At 41.5% G+C, this 23,905-nt stretch overlaps 1 protein-coding gene across 3 annotated transcripts; it reads right to left on the reverse strand.

Annotated features, from left to right (window-relative positions):
• Positions 1–67: 67 nt before the first annotated feature.
• Positions 68–22,741, reverse strand: Gosr2 (golgi SNAP receptor complex member 2). 3 transcript variants are annotated; one of them, XM_021247498.2, is made up of 6 exons: positions 22,723–22,741; positions 12,269–12,333; positions 9,851–9,959; positions 8,912–9,044; positions 6,001–6,141; positions 68–2,794 (listed from the first exon to the last, which is right to left on the reverse strand). In XM_021247498.2, the coding sequence occupies exons 2-6, from the start codon at positions 12,306–12,308 to the stop codon at positions 2,633–2,635; spliced, it is 585 nt and encodes a 194-aa protein (XP_021103157.1). In that variant the 5' UTR covers positions 12,309–12,333; positions 22,723–22,741; the 3' UTR covers positions 68–2,632. The 3 variants fall into 3 exon arrangements, with proteins under 3 accessions (XP_021103157.1, XP_004868730.1, XP_087060055.1); XM_004868673.3 differs by lacking the exon at positions 22,723–22,741 and adding an exon at positions 19,185–19,357; XM_087203929.1 differs by lacking the exon at positions 22,723–22,741 and adding an exon at positions 19,185–19,357 and having other exon boundaries at positions 9,851–9,987.
• Positions 22,742–23,905: the final 1,164 nt, after the last annotated feature.

Below are 23,905 nucleotides of genomic sequence, written 5' to 3' on the forward strand. Positions count from 1 at the left end.
GTCTCTGGCCTGGAAACACACCAAAGGGGTCATTAGTCGTAACAATGAATAATGCTTTTACAAAATATAATTTTCTAAATAAAATAAATCTCAACTTTATTCAGCTGATGTTCCCAAAAAAATGAGTGTAAATCCAAATTTGCAAGTCAAATCTATTGAAATTCAAAAGATCAAGGGGCTTTAGGAAAAAACTCAGCAATGAAACTTTCTATAAAGTCAAGACTCTCTCTCAAGTTTGGCTTTCTTAAAGTGGACACACCTGGAATACACATCCCCGTAATATATTCCAGGTTCCTCCTCACAGCCCATGTTTCAAAACAGAAGCATGCCAACTCTTACACCAGGTGGCAGAGGCTACCTGCTGAAGTTTCAGCCAGCTCCACCTAAGAACTCACCACCACCAACGCCACTAGAGGGCACTCCTCCCCTGGCCTAGGACCCTTGCCTACATCCTGGAAATAGCTGCACTGTTTCTCACCTGGCACGGAATGCAAAAGTGAGGGACTGGCTCAGTGTGTGGGGGTCTCCAGATGCACTGGCTTTTGCCCCCTAGCCCCAGGCAGTAAAGACCCACAGGTTTTATTCCAAAGTAGGGAGAATTGGCTTTGAAGAGGCAGCATGAAGGTTCAAGTCCAATGATCACTATAAAGGCAAGTGTGGAAACATACTGGTATACACTACCAAAAGTTGTCCTATCAGCGAGAGGGCAGGTGGCTGGAGAAGATTCTGCCTCCCAGAGTTCAAGTCCAGTGTCTCAGCTGTGACTGGCACACTTTCCTCCAAAGTGTGTTGTCTGGCAGGATCCTCAAGTTTCCAGGGAACAGGACAGCCAATTCTGTGCAGTCTAAAAATCCATTTTTCAGCCTTCCAAGACCTCCATTAGGTGAAATAAAAATTTCAAATGGTGTCCTCTCAAAGTCAGGTCTAGTTGTGAAGGTGCTGCAATCCCTCTGTCCCCACTCTAGACCGCCATTTTCATTCAGCAGGGTTGTTGAACATTTTAAAAAGAGGCCACTCTTCCTTCCTGGAAATCTAAGGTTGTTTGGCCCAGAATAGGTGCAACAGATATCCTATCTGACCAGAAGTGTGAGACTTGTGTTAAAAACCCGTGACAATGAAAAAAATTCACCAAAGGGGGAACTATGCCACAGATGTGTCTGAAGAGACAAATATTGGTATAGAAACAGGAAAGGGAGGTAGACTGGAATATATACAGTAAAGAGGAAAAAGTTCAAGCAAAAAGGAACAAAACATTGCAAGTAAGTGGGGCAAGACAATCAAAGGTAAGGTTAATACTGACCAGGTTTTCAGTCCTTTTGGGGAACTTTGCATGTTGTTTTGTCATGAGTCTACTCTGCCTAGGGTTAGCAGGGAGGCAGGGCCCTTGACGAACACATAACTGGGTCTTGCTAGTACTTTCGTTGATTAATCACATTCAATGGACTTCCAGATTGACTGACTTTGTAATAAACTGCACAATACACTGGGTATTGGTACAGCCTTGACCCAGGGCTGAGCAGAGAATAAACAAGGTCTTGGTCCCTGAAAACCTTCTCACAAGGACATACACACCAAGAAGATCTGCAGGGTGTCCTACTCTGGCTGGGTAGACTAGGGGCTTGGCTGGCAGTTGCTAATATATTTCAAATGAGAGAAGAAAGGCAAGAATTAGAGTTGTTAAAATTAGAGATGAGATTGTAACTGACAAATTGCTAACCTTTGCTCATTGCTACATTCTAAGGGGAAAAGGTCCACCAAGGCCTGGGCATAGGTGTCAAGATGTAGCTAAACCTAAGAATCTAGGCTGGGGATTTAGCTCAGTGGTTCCACTGCCTGCCTCGCAAGCGCTAGGTCCGGAGTTCGATCCCTGGTGCCAAAAAACCCCAAACAAACAAAACCTAAGAATCAACCATTTTACTAACAACTGGAAAAAAATTCAGTAACTCAGGCCTTTAGTCTCCAACTGAACACTCCCAGGGAACTACTCTGGCCTCACTTCAGGAAGGACACCCAGCAACTGTAGTATGGAAAAGCTTACTTGTTATCAGCAATAGCTTCCCTGTTTCTGCTTCCCCTGGGTAGCTGCTTCTAGGGAAGGATGATGAATGTCAGCAGTTAGTCATCTACATGTCATTTTTGGGGGAGGTAGGGTGGAGAGGGTGGCAAGAAGCAAGAGCATGTGAATCAATCTATAATGGGTACAAGGAAAGAAGGCTTCTTTCCTCTCCTCTTCATCTGTACTCCTGGTTACCCACTAGAAGCCACAAAGGCCAGATGATGAGTATAAACAGCGTGGACAGTCCCACACACAAGGCTCACTGTAGCAGGCTTCCAGGGTGTGGACACAGCCACCAAAGCCATTCCTTCCTTCCCACAGTGAGAGTGAGAGAGAAAACAGACCTTTTTCGTTTCCTAAGGACTATGTATCTTGGTGGCACTAGGTCTCCTTTAAAGATGTCACAGGAAACATGTTTGAAACTGGATCACAATTAATCCTGAGTGGTCTTCACAGTTAAGGCGGGCATACATTTCAAAAGGTGGCCTCCACACAGCCCTCTTTTCTCTCACGCACATATACACTCACTCACTCTCATTCAGTGGGAATGTTGTCCAGCTACTGGGCATGGCTGGATCATGTCAGGTACTGCACCACAAGGAACATGACCACACAGGTGAGGAACATCCCGCCGATCATGAAGTACTTGTCCTGGAAAGCCCGCTTTTCAATGAGGCGCATCACTGTGTTGGACAAGCCCAGCATGTTGGCAATGTCAAGGATCTTCTTCTGAGTCCCCTGGGACAAATGAGAAGGTAAAGAAAAACAAAGATCAACCTGCTTGGCCAAAGGTGGGTGAAGGTGATAATAAACTGAAGCTTTATTAATGGACAATCTCTTGGTCTTGGTCATATAGAAAGCAACATCTGCCAGAAACAGACTCACTCTCCTATGATCAAGGTACCACAGCAATGCAAAGGGGAAAGAAAAATCTTTTTCCAAATAGTGCTGGGACCACTAGCTATGTAATAAATTATCATATATGTATTAAACATACATATATTTGATATACAGTGTAAAAATGGCCCTTGATTTCACATTATATATAAAATTAATTTGAGATGGATCATACAATTAAACATAAAAGCTAAAACTGTAATAACAAAACAAAAACTACATGATATCTAAAAACTGGAAACAACTCAAGTATCTATCAGTCAGAGGATAAACAAATTATGACATATCTGCATAATGGAATACTCCTTGGCAATAAAAAAAGACCACATGTAACCAAACACGTAACATGAATGAACCTTAAAAACATTAGAGGAAGAAGCCACAGACAAAACAGTAGTATGAATATAGTTAATGCAAAGTTCAGTAACAGGCAAAACTGATTTACAGTGAGATAAATTAGAATAGTGGTTGCCTGGGAAAATGGATAGTGTGGCTAGGAAGTGGCAAAGGATCTCCCAGAGGCAATGCAAATGTTCTATAATTTGGGCTGGGGATTTAGCTCAGTGGTTTCGCTGCCTGCTGCACAAGCGCAACAACCCGAGTTCGATCCCCGGTTCCAAAAAAAACAAAAACAAAAACAACAACAACAAAAAATGTTCTATAATTTGAAAGGAGTATGTTATACAGCCAGTAGCTTTTGTCAAAATTCACTGAAATGTACAAATAAGATCTGATCAATTCATTGTATATAAATTAGACCACAATAAATAAATTTAAATTTAGACTGTTTTAAGTTAAGGAAAAAACATTAAAAAACTCTTCCTTGGCTCCCTAGCTCCAAAAACCTTGATATTAACCTGTTTGTAAAGTGGAACCTTCAGCGATTTTACTGTGTGCAAATGTGTGGGTCAAAGTCTGTATTTACAAGAGGATTTGAAGTGGGAAAAAAATGGAAAGACAGAAACATGACAAACACAATGACCTATAAAGCCCCTTATATAAATGTCGCCAAGAGTATTTTATTCTCAAACCAACAGCACGCCGGGGATTTGGCTCAGTGGTTCTGCCGCCTGCCTCGCAAGTGCAAGGACCTGAGTTTGATCCCCAGTATCAAAAAAAAAAAAAGTATCCTTCAAACCAATAGCACATACCATCCAGCTTTTCCTTCCTTACTACTTTCTAATTTTTAAAAACACATTAAATTTCTTATAAAGTAACAAGTATAAATAAATACAGGGCAGACTTCATTACTTATTTACATGTCATCCACTGTACTTGAATGGATGGATCTAGCCTACATCCCACATTAATTTTCTTAATGAACACACATTAATGAGCAACAGAGAGGAGGTCAGGGAAGCGAGATAACAGGAGGCATAATGGACAAAAATTCAGAACCAACATTCTGCCCAGACAAGCATCGACAAGTGTTATCAAGGACTAGAGATGTGGCTCAGTGGCAGACCATTTGCCCAGCATTCCCGAGGTCTTGGGTTCCATACTCAACATCACAAAAAAATGTGTGTGTGTGTGTGTGTGTATGTGTGTGTAAGATATCACAAGTCAAACTTGTCAAAAGACCAAAAAGATTTTTTTCACGACAATGAAAATGAGACTTGCTACAGACCTTGCCTAGCTCTTAACATGCAGATTATTTCATCATACAAGGTGCAAAAAAACCACGTGAAAGTTACCATTAAATTTCAAAAAGTATATCTATTTTTAACCACAAGTTAGTCCAAATCAGGGTACTTTGGCCTAGTTCCTTCAGGCTGTCTCCTGTATTCCTTTCAAATTGTTTAGGCAGAAAAATTCCCTGACAGGCAGGTGGAGGGAATCAAGAAACAAAAGATAGGTAGTAGGAGGTCAGCAAGAAACTTTGAGGGTCAATCCCCAACCATCCAGATAAGCTTCCAAGCACTCCATCTCTGACAGAAGGTACATGACACCAGACCTCAGCAGGAAGCTAACATTTGCTTTAGCAACAGCTCTAACCCTGAATGCTGTTCTTTGGTGTGACATGGAGTCTTGTCCTAAAAAGGTGACCCACTTTCTTAGATATGGAAAAAGAGAATAGCAGTTCTTTATAGAAAGGGCAGGCCAGTCAACGTGTATCTGTTTACTGAAAGTGGCTGTTCTGAAAGAGGAACACCCAACAGGCCATCTGAAATGCTACCGCTGTCAGCAGGAAGCCAGTGTCACCACAGCTTGCCTGACCCTCTCCCTGGTAAACATGGCAGGGGCTGTTCAGAAATGTGCCAGAGTCCTGTGACACTGACAGGCTCAATAGATCCAACAAAAACTAAGATAAAACTCATGCTTCTGAGTGACTGTTTCTCATAGCTCAGTGGCTAGGAGTGCTTCATTCCAGGGGACCACACCCTGATAACAGGCAGAGCCCACACCCCATTAGCCACCAGGGCTGATTCAGGAAAAGGGCTGAGCTGAAACATCACCACTGACATCAGTTTGTGTAATGTTTCTGTAAACCACTCCCAAGGGGTCAGAGTTTCAGCAGTACCAATGGGTCAGGGTTTCTAGGAATACCCACAGCTAAAGAGAAAGTGAGAGTTGCTGGAAAGCACCACTATGTGCTCTGGAGCTATCTACTGCAGTCTTAGGACAGCCCTGAGAACCCACTCATAGGGGCTCAGGACTCAAGTACAAAAAGGTCCTGGTTATACGGTATCTAACAGCTGGGACCCTAAGGGAAAATCACTTTAGACTGGAACTATGTCCTCATTGTTACAAAAGGAGATCCTATAGTAGAACTTCTCAGCCTACTATTGGTTCCTCAATTTCATGAAGGTTCAGTACACAGGGAAAGACAAGAGAGGCCACTTGATGGCTTGTTTCAAGCACTGGCGAAGGAAATTTGGTTACTTTGGGGATTACAATAATTCATCTCCAACAGAACGGAACATAAACTCAAGGGTTCTGTCTCATCAAAATTTGAGGACACATAATCAAAATATAAAGCAGATTCCAAACTGTTGGGTGAAGCCAAAACAAAAGGCCTTCTCCCTGTTCCCCAGTGGGGATCACACCTTCAAAGTCAGCCTCTGGGCCCTCAGTCCCTCCAGAATACTGTGCCCGCCTCCAATGAGGTCATCCATGCTGTGGTGAATGTTGTGGAGGGAGGAGTTAAACTGCAGTGATTCATCCATTGGTATGGTGGTGTCGGAGTCCTGTGGAAGGAACACAGGCACTTTATTAACTTGGCTTCCTAGTCATTTCCTGGGATCCCACCACATCTGACTGCTCTGTCTTTTGGCCAAGGCCAACCCAGAATAGCCAGAGGGAATGATGCAAGAGTCAGAGAACCCAACATGGAGGAAAAAGCAAAGCAATGGTGTGAGGAGGCCTTCATTCACACAGAAGTAGTTTCCTCAGAATTGTCAGTCTCCAAATGAGTTCCACTATACTAGTATCATTAATTTCTCCCCCTGTATAAATTCCTCACTTAAGAAAAACTATTCCGTCAGGATTTCATTGGTTTTTTCCTAAAGGCGTTCTCTTATTACTAGGATAACTGTTCCAAATGTTCCTTTATTTGGCTTCCCCTTAATACAGTTTAAATGTTTGCTTTATTCTTTTGCTATTTTATCTATAGCTTATCCCTCTGATTAGACTGAGACTACGGATCAAAGCAACCGAGTTTTCTATTGAAGGCCTGATCATGTTCACAATGGGAATACACTCCTTAGCAGGCAAGAAAAGTTTGCTAAACAAACAAGGTGGGGGGGGGGGGCGATACAGGTTGAGTATGCCTTGTCTGAATTATTTGGGACTAGAAGTATCTCAGATTTCAGGTATTCAGATTTTGGAGTATTAGCAGAGATTTTACCAGTTGAGCAGACTTGATCTGAAAATTCAAAATGCTGCTTTGGATTTTGGAGCAGTTTGAAACTTGGACTTTCAGATTAAGGATGCCCCATCTGTACTAATCAAGCGCTTTCCACTTCACAGACTCATAATGCTAAACTCAGTCCTCACTCTATAAGGTACTCTAATTATTTCCATTTTTTAGATGAAGAAACTGAAAGCCAGAAAGATGGAAGAACTTATTCAATATCACATAGCTCATAAGAGCTCTAATGGGCAAGAATCCCAGTATTGAATGTAGCACCTGCTGTTAATCACAGTGTAGAGAGAAACAGCAAGACCAGTCCTGGTAGCTCTCATTTCACATTGAAAGTGAACTATGGACAGGAGCAAGTCGTCACAGTGTAACAGTGTTGTCTTCCTGCTGCTTCCTGATGAGAATAAACTCCTACCACACCATGCTGTTTTTACCACTTGACCCCAACTTCCACTGGCACAAAGAGGTTAAACAATTCCAATCATCCCTGCTAACACTGGAGTGTCTTAGAGGAAAGAGTGACGTTTACCAATTTTCTTATATACTTTCTACTCGTTCAGCATCTTAGTGTTCTGCATACAGTTAAGGCCTAGCGGGTCAAAAAACTCCAGTATTTGAAAATAATAAAAGACAAGCATTTATTGAATGCCTTTATAAACAAATGGGTTTTACCTTCTCACTTAAAAAGCTAATAGGTAATAGGCCAGTATCTCTCAGAAAATATATATCATAGCTCCAGATCGTAAAATGTCCATAAAAGTTTCATTTGACAAGTCAATGTTTATTAAGGATCTACTATATATATAGCCTCACATGAAACTGACAAGAAACAAAATAATCCTGAGAGATTATCCCTGGCCTAAAAAATGCTTGAATGCAACAATGTAACTATCAAAGGGGGGGGGACGATGACTGGGAGAGTACTGAGGATGTAACCCAGTGCAAATTCATTCTGCAATACAAAAGTCTATATATATAGATAAGATTTTTTTTTTGGTACCAGGCATCGAACTCGGGACCTCACACTTGCAAGGCAGGCACTGGAACCACTGAGCTAAATCCCGGGCCCGTGTCCCCCTTTTGAGGCAAGGTCTCACTAAATTGCCTAGGCTGGACTCAAACTTGCAGTCCTCCTCCCTCAGCATACCGCATACCAGAGCACTGAGATTACAGGCATATACCACCACGCCCAGCCCCATACAATGTATTTTAATATGTCTCATAGTATACTAAATTTTTGAATTGTTCTTTGTGACTTGACTGCTTACCCTAGAGAAACAAAGACTATGTAGACCCATCCTGGCTCACTTTGAAAAAACTACTGCAATGCATGGTTGAAGCAATAAGAGTTAAGCATCTGCACAGTGGAAAAAGCTATGACTTCTAATGACAGGTTTAGAAAACAGACAGTTCTTTAGAAAATAATCCCCTCAGTAAGAAACAAAATACAAAAACTCCCAAACCATCACATTTGATAGAACATATTACACAGGACACAGAAAAAGGCCAGTATTTCTACAGCCATCCACTTTTGGGCAATGATCCTACTAAGGGGCCAAGACAATGGGATCTAAGAAATCAAACATGAAAGCCGAACAAGCCATTTTCAAACAGACTCAAGTCAAGCAGGTCATCTAACACTAAACATCTGTTAACAAATTCCTCCAAATTGCTGCCCAGACCAGAGGCAAAAACATTTTAATGCATTTGACACTGGAACCACACACATACACAGCACAATGGCAATTGCCTGGAGGCAGCTTTGAAATGCTGCCTTCCCTACAAATGATCTAAGTTCTAATCATCTGTCTCTATCTGATCACAAAAACATTTCGACCATGTGAACTTCCACCTCTCTGCACCGGACAGTCAAACCAGGTTATTTTCACTTTTGTTGTTCCTTCAATTTAACTACTTCCTCTTCAGGTTACTTGATGGAAAGAGAAATTCCTTGTCTCAGTGGCAACCCACAAAGGCCCTTGTCATTTCCACCTGGTCTCATGAGTCTGTTTCACCCCCACTGCCCCAGAAGATGAAGCTGAGCTACTTGAGCTGAGCCCAATAATCTGTCACGTGACACCCCCACCCCCGCTTACATTAGTGGTGAAGGTGCGAGACAGAAGCTCCTCTCGCTGTCTCTCCTGCTGTTCCTTGGCATAGCGCCGATGCTGGAAGTTTCTAAGAGCGGTCTGCAAGTGCTGGGCATCATACTTTAACTGGTCTACTCGCCTGCAATTGATGGAGAGAGAGATTAAATTCCAGGAACCTAAAGAAGCACAATTTGAGGCAGCCAGGCTTTGTATTCAGGACAGATCTTTCTGTACTCTCCTCCACCCCCCAAATTTGATGTGGATCAGTGATAGTGAAAGTGAAGAAGGAGACTGTGGTTAAAGTAGGTGCTAGCACATAAGATCCCAGCAGCTTTACTTAAATATGTGCTGGTCTCTGATTCTAGATGCATGGCAGGGAACAGGTAACAGGAAGGTTTGATGACCCCTTCCTGACCTTCTATGGATTATATCACTCTCCTGGAAGAAGCCAAAGGGCATCTCTGAGGTAAAGTATCAATGAAGTTCCATAAAACTTTTGGGAACAAGGGCTAGGAGTGGAGGTGTTGAAGATGGTTTCATTTTAATTTCATGGTATAGTATCAAACATCAGATCAGTATTTCATTATAAACAGACTGACTGAAGTGATGATTTAAGAGTACAGTTTCATTTCAACCCAGGAAGAACCCAGTGAGACCCAAGTAATAAAGCCATATTGGCTGCCAGCATTAGGTTTCAAGAAGCCAGGGGTCTGGTCAGAAAAACAAAAATGGAGGCAAAATTTCAAAATAACACCAAAGAGGGAAGAAATCACAGGCTTTTGTGGGTTTTTGATTTTGAGGGGTATCACTCATAAAATTGTGCCCTTTTGGAGACTTTATCTTTACATAGATGGATTTTTGTAATATTCTATAGCCTCCCCTAGGAGAAAGGCCTGCCTTGATGGACCCTAGGATATCAGTCCCATGTCACAGGTCAGCACTCACAGTTTGGCATTCTGTCTTTTATTAGGAGGCTCCTTGCTGGACAAAATCTCCAGACGCTCTAGATGGCTGAATACTTGGTCTATGCTTGCTTGTATTTCATTTTCTACTACTGTATAAAAGAGAAAAAAGAATAATTGCTGGAAAAGAGATAATGAACTTAAATTAGGATGATAAATCAAACATTTTTCCATATCAAATAAGCTAAAGAATATGTATTTCAAAAGAAGAAAAATGCATACACAAATGAATGGAAAAAACTCAAGGTATACTATTAATGTTTTTTATATGCATACATGATACATATAAGGTTTGATCAAAAAATACATTAAGGGCTGGGGATTTAGCTCAGAGGTATCGCTGCCTGCCTAGCAAGCACAAGGAGTTCGATCCCTGGTACCAAAAAAAATAAAAATAAAATTTTTAGAAATTTATTACAGTAAAAGGCACAATGTCATTAATCTTCCTCAAAATATTCCTGCTCTTTTCAAACATACTTATTTCATCACTCTTGCCACTTTCTGAAGCCATTCTGGAATTTCTTTTTCATAAATGTCTTTTTAGTTGCACTGCTGTGGCTATCTGAATGTCCTGAATTGATTCAAAATGTTTCCCTTTCGTGGTCATTTCCACTTTGGGGAAGAGCTAGAAGTTGCATGGTGCTGGATTCAGTGAATTAAGGTGGATGAACCACACTATAATATTTTTACAAGCCTGCCTTTTTACTGGATGGCACTTGGCAGCAGCATTCACTGTATTCCTGATCATGCCTCATAAACACATGAGAGATGACTTTCAGAACTGCTTCAGAAAGTGGCAAAAACAATGAATAAAAGTCTGTTCAAAGTGAGAGGGAATATTCTGAGGGGGATTAATGGCAATATGTGTTTCACTATAATAAATTTTTTAAAAATTTAAGTGCTCCTATATTTTTTATCGTCCTTTGTGTGTATACATACATGTCAATTTTTTTATAAAGAGTAAATCTATAGAAACAAATTTCCTACCCTTAAAAGGTAACATTTAAAAATTGCCCAAACAGGGCCGGGGATTTAGTTCAGTGGTTTTGCCGCCTGCTGCGCAAGTGCAAGGACCCAAGTTCGATCCCCGGTACCCAAAAAAAAAAAAAAAAATTGCCCAAACAAATATTTTAAGCTTAATTTTCTGATATAGATCTTTTTCCTTTGAGACTGGCCTCAAATAAGAATTACAGGGGGCCAGGGATTTAGCTCAGTGGTTTCGCCGCCTGCTGTGTAAGCGCAAGGACCCGAGTTCGATCCCTGGTACCAAAAAAAACGAATTATAAGCACCTAAAAAAAAAAAAAAGAATTATAAGCATCTAATATAAGGAATGCCAACTGAATTCCCTAAAGATATAAGGTTAAAAATTTTAAAAATAAAAAGCACAAAGGAAAGGAAAATTAATATGGAAACATACAGAGCAGCATTCCCTAAAGGCTTTGTATAATGAGGAATGGGCTGAGCTGTTAGGATTCTCTAAAACTGACTAAGCATCATTAAGAAAGGCCCAGGAAAGAATCCACAGAGGTAAAAGATATGATAAATATGTTCATTTTCCATATTCCTTTTGATGACACAGTCAAAATGACCTCTTTTCCATTTCTAATCATTTAACAGTGAGATTGTTGGAAGGGCAAACAAAGTCTGATGGACAGAAATGAAGCCATGCACAAAAGAAAGCATCTAGGCTGCTTCTTGCTCCACCAAGAAGTGACAGCAGAAGCACTGCCCCTTCCCAGGCTTTCACACCTACAGTGAATATATGCTGTTTAAGTTAGGATGCTGTGGGGTACTGGTGCAAGAGAAGAGATTCTTTGAGAGCTGTGGGAAAAGAGGAGAAAATGCAGAAAAAGGCATGGCATGAGCCAAGCAGTGAAGTGACAAGAGCTCTCTGGAAGTCTGTATAGCTGACTCAAAAAAGGGGCCTTTTCTTGGAACAGGCTAAAAAAAATCTCAATTCTCAAAAATCATGGTGTGGGAACTACAATTAACTACTAATTAATATTGCTATTCATGTCTCAATAATCCTCCTAAAAAGCCAGAGTTCTCAGCTCAGAAATGGCCAATACCAGACCAGTTAGACATCTCTGAATTTTTATGGAGTGCATTCCTTTAAAGACTAGGTAATTAGATTAAGACAGATGGGGGAAAGGACCTCCATTCCCACAGGGGCCATGTCAGGTTGAGTGGAAAGGTAATGGGGGATAAGACTTGGGATTCTAAAAGGCACAATCAGGGAAATCAGTGACTTTGCCATAGGGTTTTTCTTTCTGCCCTACCAACAAAACTCATTCCATGCTAAATCATCAAGCCCCTGAGGCAGAATGCAGTCAGGAAACCCAGCCCATTAGCACCGTGTCATCAGAGAAAGGACTCTGGTCTCCATAGTTAATTACTCACAGTGCAGAGACTGCTTGTCTGCTGTCTCCAGGCGTCCCATGTGAGACTGGATCTCATGGACCTGCCTATCAGAAGACGAGAGAGGAAATGAGTGAGACAGGAATAATCAAGAGTGTTTCAGTCAGGAAAGACAATTTTTCTGATGCCAACATGTAACTGATTTAAACTGACAGCCAAGCTGAACTGTAAAATTTGTATATGGTGCTTTAGGCCACACATTTTGGCATGGTTTGTAATACATGAATTTCTAATAAGTGAATGCTAATATTAATAATAATACTTGTAAGTAGCATTTAGTGAGTGTTTGCTGTATTCAAAACACTGCTAAATCAATAACCCTGTGAATAAAGCACTATCATTGTCTTCATTCCATAAATAAGACAACTGAAACCCAGAAAGGTTATGTAACTTGTTCAAGGTCACACAGAAAGTGATAAACTCAACCCAGATCCAGCCAATCCCACTCTCTGTTCTATGACCCAATGTGCTGAGCTCTGGTCTGTAATACAAAGAGTCAAATGGCAAGGGAGATATAATTCTTGTCTTTGAGAAACAATGTAATTAGGAGTGACAGTCCAGATAGACATGAAAAAGCCCTGAGAAGATTTAGGAGAAAACCAATACACATAAATGTAAACAAATAGAAAGCTGAGGAGCTATGCACAGTGGTGTGAGGCAAAGGCAAGCAAATAGAAGGATCGAGGCTGAGAAAGCATAAGCTGGGAAGTCTGTGCAGGGAGGCAGTTCTGAGCATCACTTTGAAGAAGGGAGACATGATTTAGTGAGGGAAAACATGAAGAAAATGATATGTGAAAGGGTCTGCAAGGCATGTCATGCTATAAGCTGATTGGCCCACTTGAAGGAGAGTCAGAATAGAGGATGAGACATGAGTTGGAGGAAACCATTCAGAGGAAGGCCCTGAAAGATAGGAATCTCCAATTTGGTAAACATCTTTCCCTAAATGCCATCTCATTTGGAAATGCAACATGGTCCCAGACATCAGGCCCCAGAACACTCTGAAGGCTTCCCAGTGCCTGGCCAAGGATAGCTTTAGAACCCTTTCTAAGGGGTCCAATCACTAGTCCTTGTAATACTGCTTATGCTAGCCCAAACAACTGCCTCCTCATGCTTATGATCTCCTTATGGTAGAGCCCACATGGAAGGGGCCTCAACCCCAAGCCTAGAGGGAAGGAAAGGTCAGCAATCCTGCTCCACTGTGTGCACTGCAGACTGTGACCACAAATTTACCAATGCCAGACAAGAGGCTAAATTTGGTTGCAGCTGGCCTCTAGTCTTTTCCAGGGCTTCCTGAGGCTTCTAAATAAGTCCTAGAATACCAGAAGAATCTAAGTATTCTAAGGACTTCCAGAGTATGCCTAGGCAAGCCTTGTAACCCTGAGATGTTAACTAGAAATCACTACTAGAGTCTCAAGTCTAGAAAGTTGCTTCAGTAAGGGAAGTTAGTCTAAGATATTTTAGAGTGGGTGAGGGGGACGGAGTTATGGAAGCTGATTCAGGAATGCAACCTGAGGTAACCACCATGTGGAACATCTGGATCAGGGTAACCACAGGAATAGCTATTAATACTGACGGATAGAAGAATTAGGGCTTTATTGAAGCCCTAGAGGTAGGTAGTGAGGTAAATATGCAATGGTGACTTAATAAAGCAAATCAGAAAGGTAGTGGCAGGGACAACAATGGGGGCAGGTCACAAAATATAGCCAAGACAACTCTGAGAAAGTATGTGGAGGGATGACTTGTTCTACCTGCTTTCTTTTTTTGATACCAGTGATCAAACTCTACCTGTTATTAACACTTATTACAAAGCCATAATGATAGCAGCACAGGAATCAAAGGACAAAGACAAACCCTAATTCCCAGACCCAAAAGCAAAGAAGAGGACACCAGAAGCAGTCTTATGTATTTGGGAACTTGGTGACACAAATCAGTTGGAAAAGAATGGACTATATATACGGTGTAGCTCAATTGTATAGTGTTCGCTTAGCATGCATGAGGTCCTGGATTCTATACCCAGTTCCTTGAAGAAAGAGGAAGAGCAGGCAGAAGGGGGTGGGGGATGAGGACTAGGAAGAGGAGGAGGAGAATGAAGAGGAGGAAGAAGAGGAGGAGAATGGATAACAATAAATGCTGACAGTTCACTTTGCTATTCATACGAAAAAAAGACACTTTACTAAACACACACCAAAAAAACACAAGATGTTTTAAAACCTAAATGTAAAAGGCAGTTTTCAAGCTTTCTGAAGAATACAGGTGTACAAAAATGACCCTGGGTTTAAAAAGGATGTTTTGTTTGTTTGTTTTTGAGACAAGGTCTCACTTTGTAGTACAGGCTGGCTTTAAACTCTATGTAGCCCAGGCTGGCCTTGAACTCACAGTGTTCCTCCTGTCTCAGCCTCCCAAGTGCCAGGATTACAGGTGTGCACCAAAACGCCCAGCAAAGATTCCTTATAATAAACTCCAAACTACCTCCTCAAAATCTACAAACCATAAAGGAAAGGACAGACAAATCTGACTACAGTAAAACAAACAAATTCTTTGTACCAAAGATACCATAAAGTGAAAAAATAAAAACATGATCTCTGGTACCAGGAAAAAAAATAAAAATAAAAACTAAAAACACAGCAGACTGGAAAACACTGGCAGCAAACATAGGACTGACAACAAGAATATATTTAAAGAACTGCTAAGTCAAATGGAACAATTATTTAAATGAACAAAGGGCTAATGACAGAAAAGGAAACTTATGTGATCAATAAATATGTAAAGAAATGTTCAACTTTACTAGGAACTCAGGAAAACACAGAAACAATGAGATCATAGTGCTCCTATCAGAACAAGTTTAAGAACATACACATTAACATGAATGTGGGGGAATAAGACCTCTCATACCTGGTTGGTAGGATTATAAACTGGTAAAAGTTTAATAGCCTTCTGATTATATCTAGTAGAATCAATATGCATCTATCATATGACCCAGAATTCCACTTCTAAAAGTATGTCTTAGAGATTCTGGCATATATGAAGGAGACATATATAACAGTGACATTCCTCAAAGCATTTCTGTATGGGCCCACATTTCACCACTCATAATTCTGAAATCCAAAAAGTTCTGAAAAACCAAGCTTTCTGCAAACTAATTAGATGGTAAAAACTGACCAGACATGAAATCTATGGTTTTTGTTTATTCCAATATAAAATTTCACTGCACTTTCTCATGTATCCTGTACTGCCCTTATGCTGAGGATGTTGTATTGCATAAGGGTATATACACTACATTTGTTTCCTAAAAGCTTAAAGAAAGCTGAATTCCACAGTAGTTTTTCCTTAAGGGTTTCAAATAAAGGACTGTGCATATACGTAGCAAAAAAACTGGTAATAATCCAAGTGTTCATCAAGAAGGAAATTAGTATTTCAGTTTAATTAAACTATAAAGCAGTTTAAATAAAAGAGATAGATCTAGTCATATCAACATGGAAAATAAGAATCTTTATGATAAGACAATATTAAATGGAAAAAAAAACCCAGCAGTGTGTATCAGTATCATGTTGGTAGATTAAACAAACAGTAGTACAGATTGTTTGTGGATACAAATACAGGAAGAATAAAATCACAGACAGGAAGATGACTATCTCTGGGGCTGAGAGAAGAGAACAGGTGCAGGAGCTTTTAATTCAACTTCTGCCTCTAAATCAATAATCTGAAGCATGTGTATTAATGAGTCCTGACATATGGGTTGTTACTATTTTTATGTTTGAAATATTTCACAAGTAACTAAATATAATGGGGCCCCACACCCCAGGTGTTAAGAGTCAATGGTTTGCCAGGTAAGCGGCACACATCTGTAATCCCAGCTACTCAGGAGGCTGAGGCAAACATTGCAAGTTCCAGGCCAGCACCGGCAATTCAGCAAGATTCTGTCTCAAAACAAAGTATGTAAAAAAGGCTGAGGATATAGCTTAGTGGGAGGCCCTGGGTTCAATCATCAGGACTTGGGAGAAAAAACTCAATGGTTTAACGAGGACCATCATTCACACATTCATTAGGGTATTATCCCAAATAAGTGGTGTATATCCCACTTATTCACTAGAGTATATCCCAAGTAAGTGGGATATACAATCAATGGCCTGTGGGAAACAAAACTATGGGTATGTCAACAGTGGGAAAAGAGTGATATACTGAGGATGCTGTAGTAACTTCATGTTGATTTCAAAAGGCACTGGTAGTTTCTCATATTTTATGATCAATATGGCTTCATGATAATATAGATTGAGGGATTCATGGAAGGCTAAACAATTATACCCCAGGCAAAATAGGAAAAATTTCTAGCATTCCATGACAGGGCTGTCACTGACTTTTATGTTTTGTAAGAAATTTTTATAAAGTGATTGTATGCACAAGAAGTTCACATAGGATTTTGTGCTATAGTGAGTGGTTAGGATGTTCTATGACAAAACAAGTATTAACACTTTTCATTTACGTTAGAAGAGTAAAACGAACTTTGTCAGGGATGAAAAATATTCTGTCTTTAGATTAACATTTAAGTCAAATGCACAAATATAGACTAACAATTCTGGGTGCCACCTGTTAAACAATTAAAGATAAAAAAAGAAACAATTAAAGGTTTTCCTCAATAAAAGATGAACAAGGTAACTGGGGAAGAGTTTGGAAGTCAGAAGAATAGTCCAAAGAACTTATGAAACCCAGTCTCTGGGAAAAGAAAGAACAAATCCACTAATATGGAGCAGCTGGTACACAGTTGACATACTAGGAGGAGAAATAAGCTTACTCTTTGTTGCTTTTTTTTTTGGTACTGGAGATCGAACTCAGGACCTTGTGCTTGCAAGGCAGGCACCGGCACCACTGAGCTAAATCCCCGGCCCTGTTGCTGCTTCTTAAGGGAGACCCAGAACCATAATGTACACATTTTAAGATGACAGATTTCAACTTGACATAGGAAAAAAAAGGAGCAATTATGAACTGCTTATTCAAGAAAAGATGGGAAAAAAAGAGCCCGTACATATTTAAACACAGGGTACATGGATCGTCTTGGGTTTTACAAAGGCCTTCCTGACCAAAGTCAAAGTTGGAGTAAAAGATCTTACTAGTTTCTTTCAAGTCTTAAGAGTCTATAAGGGGGGTCGCGGACTTAGCACATTGGCACCACGCTTGCCTCACAAGTGCAAGGTCCTGAGTTTGATCCCCATACCAGGAAAAAAAAATGTCTATGAGGACAGCAGGAAAGATGATAATAATACCCTAAAAACACTCTGGCTGGCTTTACCTTGCTGTTTTTTAAGCTAAAAGGGATAAACTTTAAGAAACTCCAGGGAAACATAACTGACTTTTCCCATTCAATATCTATTTGTTTTGAATGAATTAGAGAAGATATTCCACCCAAACCAAACATTCCTCATCAAAGTAAAAAAGAAACTCATAAGCTCAGAAAATGAAAGAGTAAAGAGAATCATCGTCTTAGTCCTAACTCCCTAACGCATTTTCTTTTGTTGTGAATTCACTATAGTGGATGAGTACCTATTTTATTCCATTTCCAGGCTTGAGGAGTGTGTTCTTAAAGTGTTTTCATCAGATCGAAACTACAGCATACATTTGAAAGCTCTTAAAATAGGACAGGTATAGGTATACCTCAAAAAACTGAAAACAGACTAAAATAGATAAAGCAACATTCCTAACAGCATTATTCTCAATAGTTAAAAGGTGGAATTAACCCAGGCCCATCAACAGATCAATGGATAGCATGTAGTCTATAATATAGTATTATTCAGCCATAAAAAGAATGAAATTCTGATACATGCTATAACATAGATGAACCCCCTGAAAACATTATGCTGACATAAATAAGCCAAAAACAAAATGACAAATATTGTATAATCCTACTTACATAAGGGATCTAGAAAAGATAAATTCAGTGACAGAAATTAAAACAGAAGTTACCAGGGGTTTCTGGATAGAAGGAAGGAATGGGGAGTTACTTCTTAGTGCTAGTTTTTGTTTGGGGTGATGACAAAGTTCTGGAAATGGATAGTGGTGATATGAACTGTGAATGTATATGTCATTGAATCGTACACTTAAAATGGTAAACTACTCTGTGTGTATATATATGGGCCATAATAAAAAGTAAGTAATGGGCCGGGGATTTAGCTCAGTGGTTCCGCCGCCTGCCTCACAAGTGTAAGGTCCCGAGTTCGATCCCCAGTACCAAAAAAAAAAAAAAAAGTAAGGACTATTTTTCAAAAAAAGGTCAGGTACGCCCTCCATTACCATATCCAACTACCGTACACAACTCAGCAAGTTCCAAAACCGCAGAACAATATGAATCAAGGAACACCGAGGAATTTATGAGAAGCTAAACCAAAATTCGATTTCCTTCAAGGTAACCTGTAGCCAGATACAACAATAGTGAATGCCACTACATAACAATTTCTTTGTACCATAAAAACCTGGCCTTTAGTACCATATCAAGTCTGAATAAAAATACTTGCCCTACGTCCCTTGACTCGTCAACAAAACTGAACAATGGGCAGAGGCAGCGTCTCCAACTTGGTCTCTCCCTTACAAACTCTATCAAGGCGGAGCACTGAGTTGGCTGGTGCTGGACAAAGTACTGTAACCTGCAAGTGCTACTTTTCCTTCATCCAGTCTACTCAGCAGGTAACCACGGCTTGCAAACCCGAAAAGCCATTCGGCCCAGCCTCCGCGCCCCAGGCCGGACTCTCGGTCCGCGGCCGACCTGGGCAGAGCGCCAGGATTTGAGAACCTTCCAAGCGGTCCCGGCGGAAGGGCTCGGCCTTCGTACTGACAGACGCGCCAGACCCCAAAACCCAGGGAGTGGCCTCGCCTTGCCTAGACCCTTCCCGGTCCCCGACGCTGCCCTCACTTGTGCGTTTGCTGGTACAACGGCTCCATGTCGCCAACCCGCGGCCGCAACTCCGACCTCTTCGAAACACGTGCTCACAGCCCCCCTTCCGGTTTTCGACTTCCGGCTTCCGGCCGCAGGACCCTTCCTCCCAGATCTGTTAGGCGCCCGCGAGCGCGCCTTACTGCGGTGGTTGTGAAGTTGGAAGGGAAACAAAAAACGAAGTCAGGAAAGGGAAGATATGTGTAGCTAGATGCTCACCCTCACAGTGGTGGGGATAGGGAATGTAGGTTTTTGCAGAAGCCTGTCTTCACTTTTGAGTCAGGTATTGGATAAGACAGTCGCGGGCTGCTGGTTTGGGGTCCTCAGAGCAAGGTTGCCTGAGAGCAAGTATTAATAGTGGGTCTGGAGAGTTCTCACTTCGCAGGGTTTCCTATCGCCTCTTCTGTCTCGAATTTATTGACTCACTATCCCGCCCATCTCCTCCTACCCTTTCCCAGTTATCCATACAATAAACCGACACTAAATGAGCGGCTATCATATGTCCTATGTGATGTGGGGAAAATCCTGTCCTCAGAGAAGGTATGCAAAGAAATATTTTAAAGTAGGAAATGCCAAGTGACTCCCAAAAAAACTGAGATTGCTTTTGGGAGGAGATTCGGGAAAGACCTGAAGGAGGTAGCATTTGAATTGGCACTTGAAAGTACTTGGACGCTTCTGACGCTTCATGGACTCGTTGCGTTTCCATCATTCCAGGTTTATCTGCAGTTCCTTCCATGGGAGGAGATGTTCCTCTCCTTTTGACAAGTTAATGCTTCTGTTTCCCTGTATCCTGGATCTTTCCCACTTTTGTGTCTCAAGAGACTCTCCACCCATGTACATTCTTTACCTAATATTAGTCTTTCCATTTATTCTCATTCATTGAGCATCTACTGTGTGTCATGCACAGGTATCAGAGTCTTTGGGGAGGGTTAATTATACTCTTAAGTGAAATTATTAAGTAACATATAAGCCGCCATTGATAAAAGTGCAAAAAGTGTTCATGGACTAAATGGCATATGAATAGGCCCTTCAAACATTGATAAAGTTTTATCCAGGTGTAGGGCCACACACCTGTAATCCTAACACTCTGGAGGCTGAGGCAGGAGGATCACCTTGAGTTCAAGGCCAGCCTGGGGTACATAGTGAGTTCAAAACCAGCCTGAATTACATAGCGACGAGACCCTGTCTCAAAAACAAAGAAAAAAATTTAAAAACAACCCCCCCCGAATCAATAAAGTTTTAATAGTGTATTACATAATATACTAACCATTGTGTTTCTTGTATTGGCCTGGTAGAGATGAAAAGGAGGGTATTTGGAGCTGAAGGAATATGTTGAGCAAAGGCAAACAGGGAGGAAGAACTTGGATTTCCTGTGGCTGGGTTTAAAGGGCTTATGGGCAATAATAGCATTATAAGTTTAGAGCCAGATCATGGAGGACCTTAAATGTCATGCTTAGTATTTTATTTGTAGGGTTTTTTCTATAGATAGTAAGCCATCAGAGGTTGGATAGAAACAAATTTCTCAAGGAATTTTTATGCCTATAATTTTCTTTTGATTCTCAGAGCATCCCCTGTGAGGTGAGGAAGGCAGATAAAGAAATTGAAATCCAGAAGATCTCTCCACCTCTCAGTCTCTTAGACTTTTTGCCTGTGTTTAGGCCTTCTTGTAAATAGAATAAAACTCCATCTCTCCATCTTGCTGCACTTTTGTCTTTTATCCCATTTCTTTTTTCTTGTATGGCTAAATCATCTGGATAATTGATCTGTACTGCTTACCTTCTCTGTGGATGACTTGACCTCCAACCTCTCTTTCATTCTACTGGAATTGTTTTCTAGGCTTGTCAGAGCCCACCTGGTTTATTCCAGTGGTCTCCTTCCATAGATCATCTTACGTTATATGTTCATTGAGCTCATAGTATGGATTAAGCACAATTCAAGGGCTGTGGTAGGAAGATGAGTAAGACACCTTCTTGTCAGAGAAGTTCCTTAATGTACTGGAAAGAAAATTTCTACATAGATGATTATACTACTCTGTGGTCAGTATGGGTTACAGCTAATTAGGAACTGTGGGGTTAGCGAAGGATATTTAGCCTAGTTTGGGGATTCAAGAAGGATTCAAAGAGATAATACTTGAACTGATTCTTGAAAGTTAGGCCCCATGGGGAGAGCAACCCAGCAGAAGGGAAAGACATAAGCAAAAGCAGAGACATGACACACAGGGAATTGACAAATAGTTTCATATTGCTAGAAGATAATGTACAAAATGACTAAAAGTGAGACCAGAGATGTAGACTGTGGTCAAGTCAGTCTAAGGAGCATGGACTTCATTTTTTAGGTGGTGGGGAACTGTTGAAGGATTTCATCCTCTGGAGTCAAACGAGCAGATTTACACTTCAGACAGATCACTCCAGCTACAATCTAATGGGCACTGTGGTTCAGGGGAAGTGAAATTAGATAAAGGACTATTTTATTAGTATTTAATTGATGAGGGACGCTCTGGGAAATATGTGTGTGTGTATTTGTCTACCTGTCTATTTATCTTGGCAGGTCTGATTAGGGTTTGTGGGACCCCTGACAAATAATTTTGAAGGCCTTGGCTTTCCAGAACCTGTATGTATCGATCTATGTAGTACTTCTTGCCCCTCCACTTCCTCATGCCATTTATTTAGTGCAGGTTACATCATTACTCATGATGCTACATCATTCTTTACTGCCCATGAATACTGGCTTCCATGCTTTGTTAATGATGAAACTAATGGCAAGTTTGCCTAGAGTATGCAGAAAAACATGAATAAAAATTCACCATTCAGAATTTTATGGTGTAAGTGTATAGCAATATATCATCCAACTCTGTCTTCCCTTGATTGTGTGTGTGTGTGTGTGTGTGTGTGTGTGTGTGCGCGCGCGCGCGCGCTTTACTGGGGCACTTTAGCCTTCACACTGAGCTACATCTCCAGGCCACTTTAAAATTTTTTATTTTGAGACAGTCTCACTAAGTTGCTAAGTAGCCCAGACTGTGCTCAAACTTTTGATCCTCCTGCCTTCTCCCAGAGTGCTGGAATTACAGCTGTACAGCACCATGCCAGGCTTTCTCTTGAATTTTTTAGGCCTTAATCACTTTACTCCTGGAACTTGATCTTGGTGGCTGCACATTAGACTTGTGCGACTACCTGGTCTCTGCGAGTTTCCAAGAGGGGCCGTTACACTCACGTGACTAACGAAGTGGTGTCTATGTGCGCCAGAGAGTGCCACAGTGGAGCCCTGGCTCCCTGGGCTGCTAGCTCCAAAGGCGAAAGAAAGGAACAGAGCTGCACAGGACCTGTTTCGCTGGAAACCAGAGAGTGCAGCCTAACACGGCACACTGGAAGCCTGGGTAGCGTTGAGACCATCTAGGCAACCCCCGCTGTTCTCAAAGATACAGATAGAACTTGGGCTGTGAGGAAGACCTGAAACATGAGGAAAGGTGCAGAGACTGCCGGACAACCTTAATCGCCTTCGAACGCCGACAGCCACTCACCGAGAACTGAGAATCAGAACCCACAGACACCGATGCCGACGCCATCTTTCTTGTCTCACAGTGTGGGCCTCCGCTGACTGGGTTCGCTGAGTTCCCGAACTCTTCTTCAAGATTCTAGAGCCGCCCACCAGGGACGACCCTAAGAGGAACCCCAGGTGGAAGGGGATGGGGTGCTGTTGCCGGGGTAACTACACCCCCGCCACACACCCCCACTGGGACGCCCACACTTAAGAGAGCACTCGCAGAAAGGCTGGAACTTGATTTTTTTCGGTGTTGACTGCATTCTTGACTTCCACACGCTGAAAATAGTTGGAGCAAGAAGAGAGGTCCCGTTCATGCAGGGAGTATCTGGCCCTCATCTGGCGTAGCTTAAGGCCATCCTCGTAGTTCAGGATGTCACTGTATTGATCAGAGGTAAGAGAGGACGGTGATCATAAAAATTAGTTGGCATTATGATGTAATAATCTCAAATAGAAACAATAGACAGGGCTGCTTCTGTAGGTACACGTGGTATAAAGCCTGTAGAGGGATTGGGGTGCCCACCCCGTACCAGGTGGAGGTGGGAAGCTCCATTCGGATAAAGAATGCTGCTACTCTCACTATTCTGGCATGATAGGGTGCAGAGGCAGCACTGTGGTCAGTACTGTCTGGGAAAACCCGTGGTATTGACCTAGACAGATGACTCAATCCTTAGGGTTGGTGGGAGACTGATAGCAGCCCAGAATCCTGAACTCCTGTATCCAATGTAAATGGAACTCTCCCAAGAAGTACGGAGTCATTACCATTCTAATGTGCAGTACTAGAAATAATTGTGCTGGCCAGTAGAAGTAGTCTACTTGTCAGGCTGCCCTAGACAACCTCATAGGCATGAGTCCTGAAGCTCTTCAGAGCATACGGCCAACTCCATGGATAGAGTGGCATTTCAGAGAGAGTATCATAAGAGAAATAGACTGGGAGATCCAAGCCACTGAAGAGGGATTTAGAAAATTTCAAGAATAACTTTTCAAAATGTGGCACCCCTGAGGACCTGGCCTGACATGTGGGCCAGGGACCTTGCTTGCCTATCTCTCAGATAAATTGTATAGTAGAATAACAGTTTCATGTTCTTTGCTACTGCTTCCATTGAGAAGTGGAATCTAGTTCCATTCCCTTGGAAGCTAAGATGACACACTCTTTGTGGACA

The sequence above is a fragment of the Heterocephalus glaber genome, unplaced genomic scaffold, assembly GCF_053883595.1.
Source record: "Heterocephalus glaber isolate CG9 unplaced genomic scaffold, H.glaber_assembly_v1.0 deba00001813, whole genome shotgun sequence".
In the NCBI taxonomy this organism is placed as follows: Eukaryota; Metazoa; Chordata; class Mammalia; order Rodentia; family Bathyergidae; genus Heterocephalus; species Heterocephalus glaber.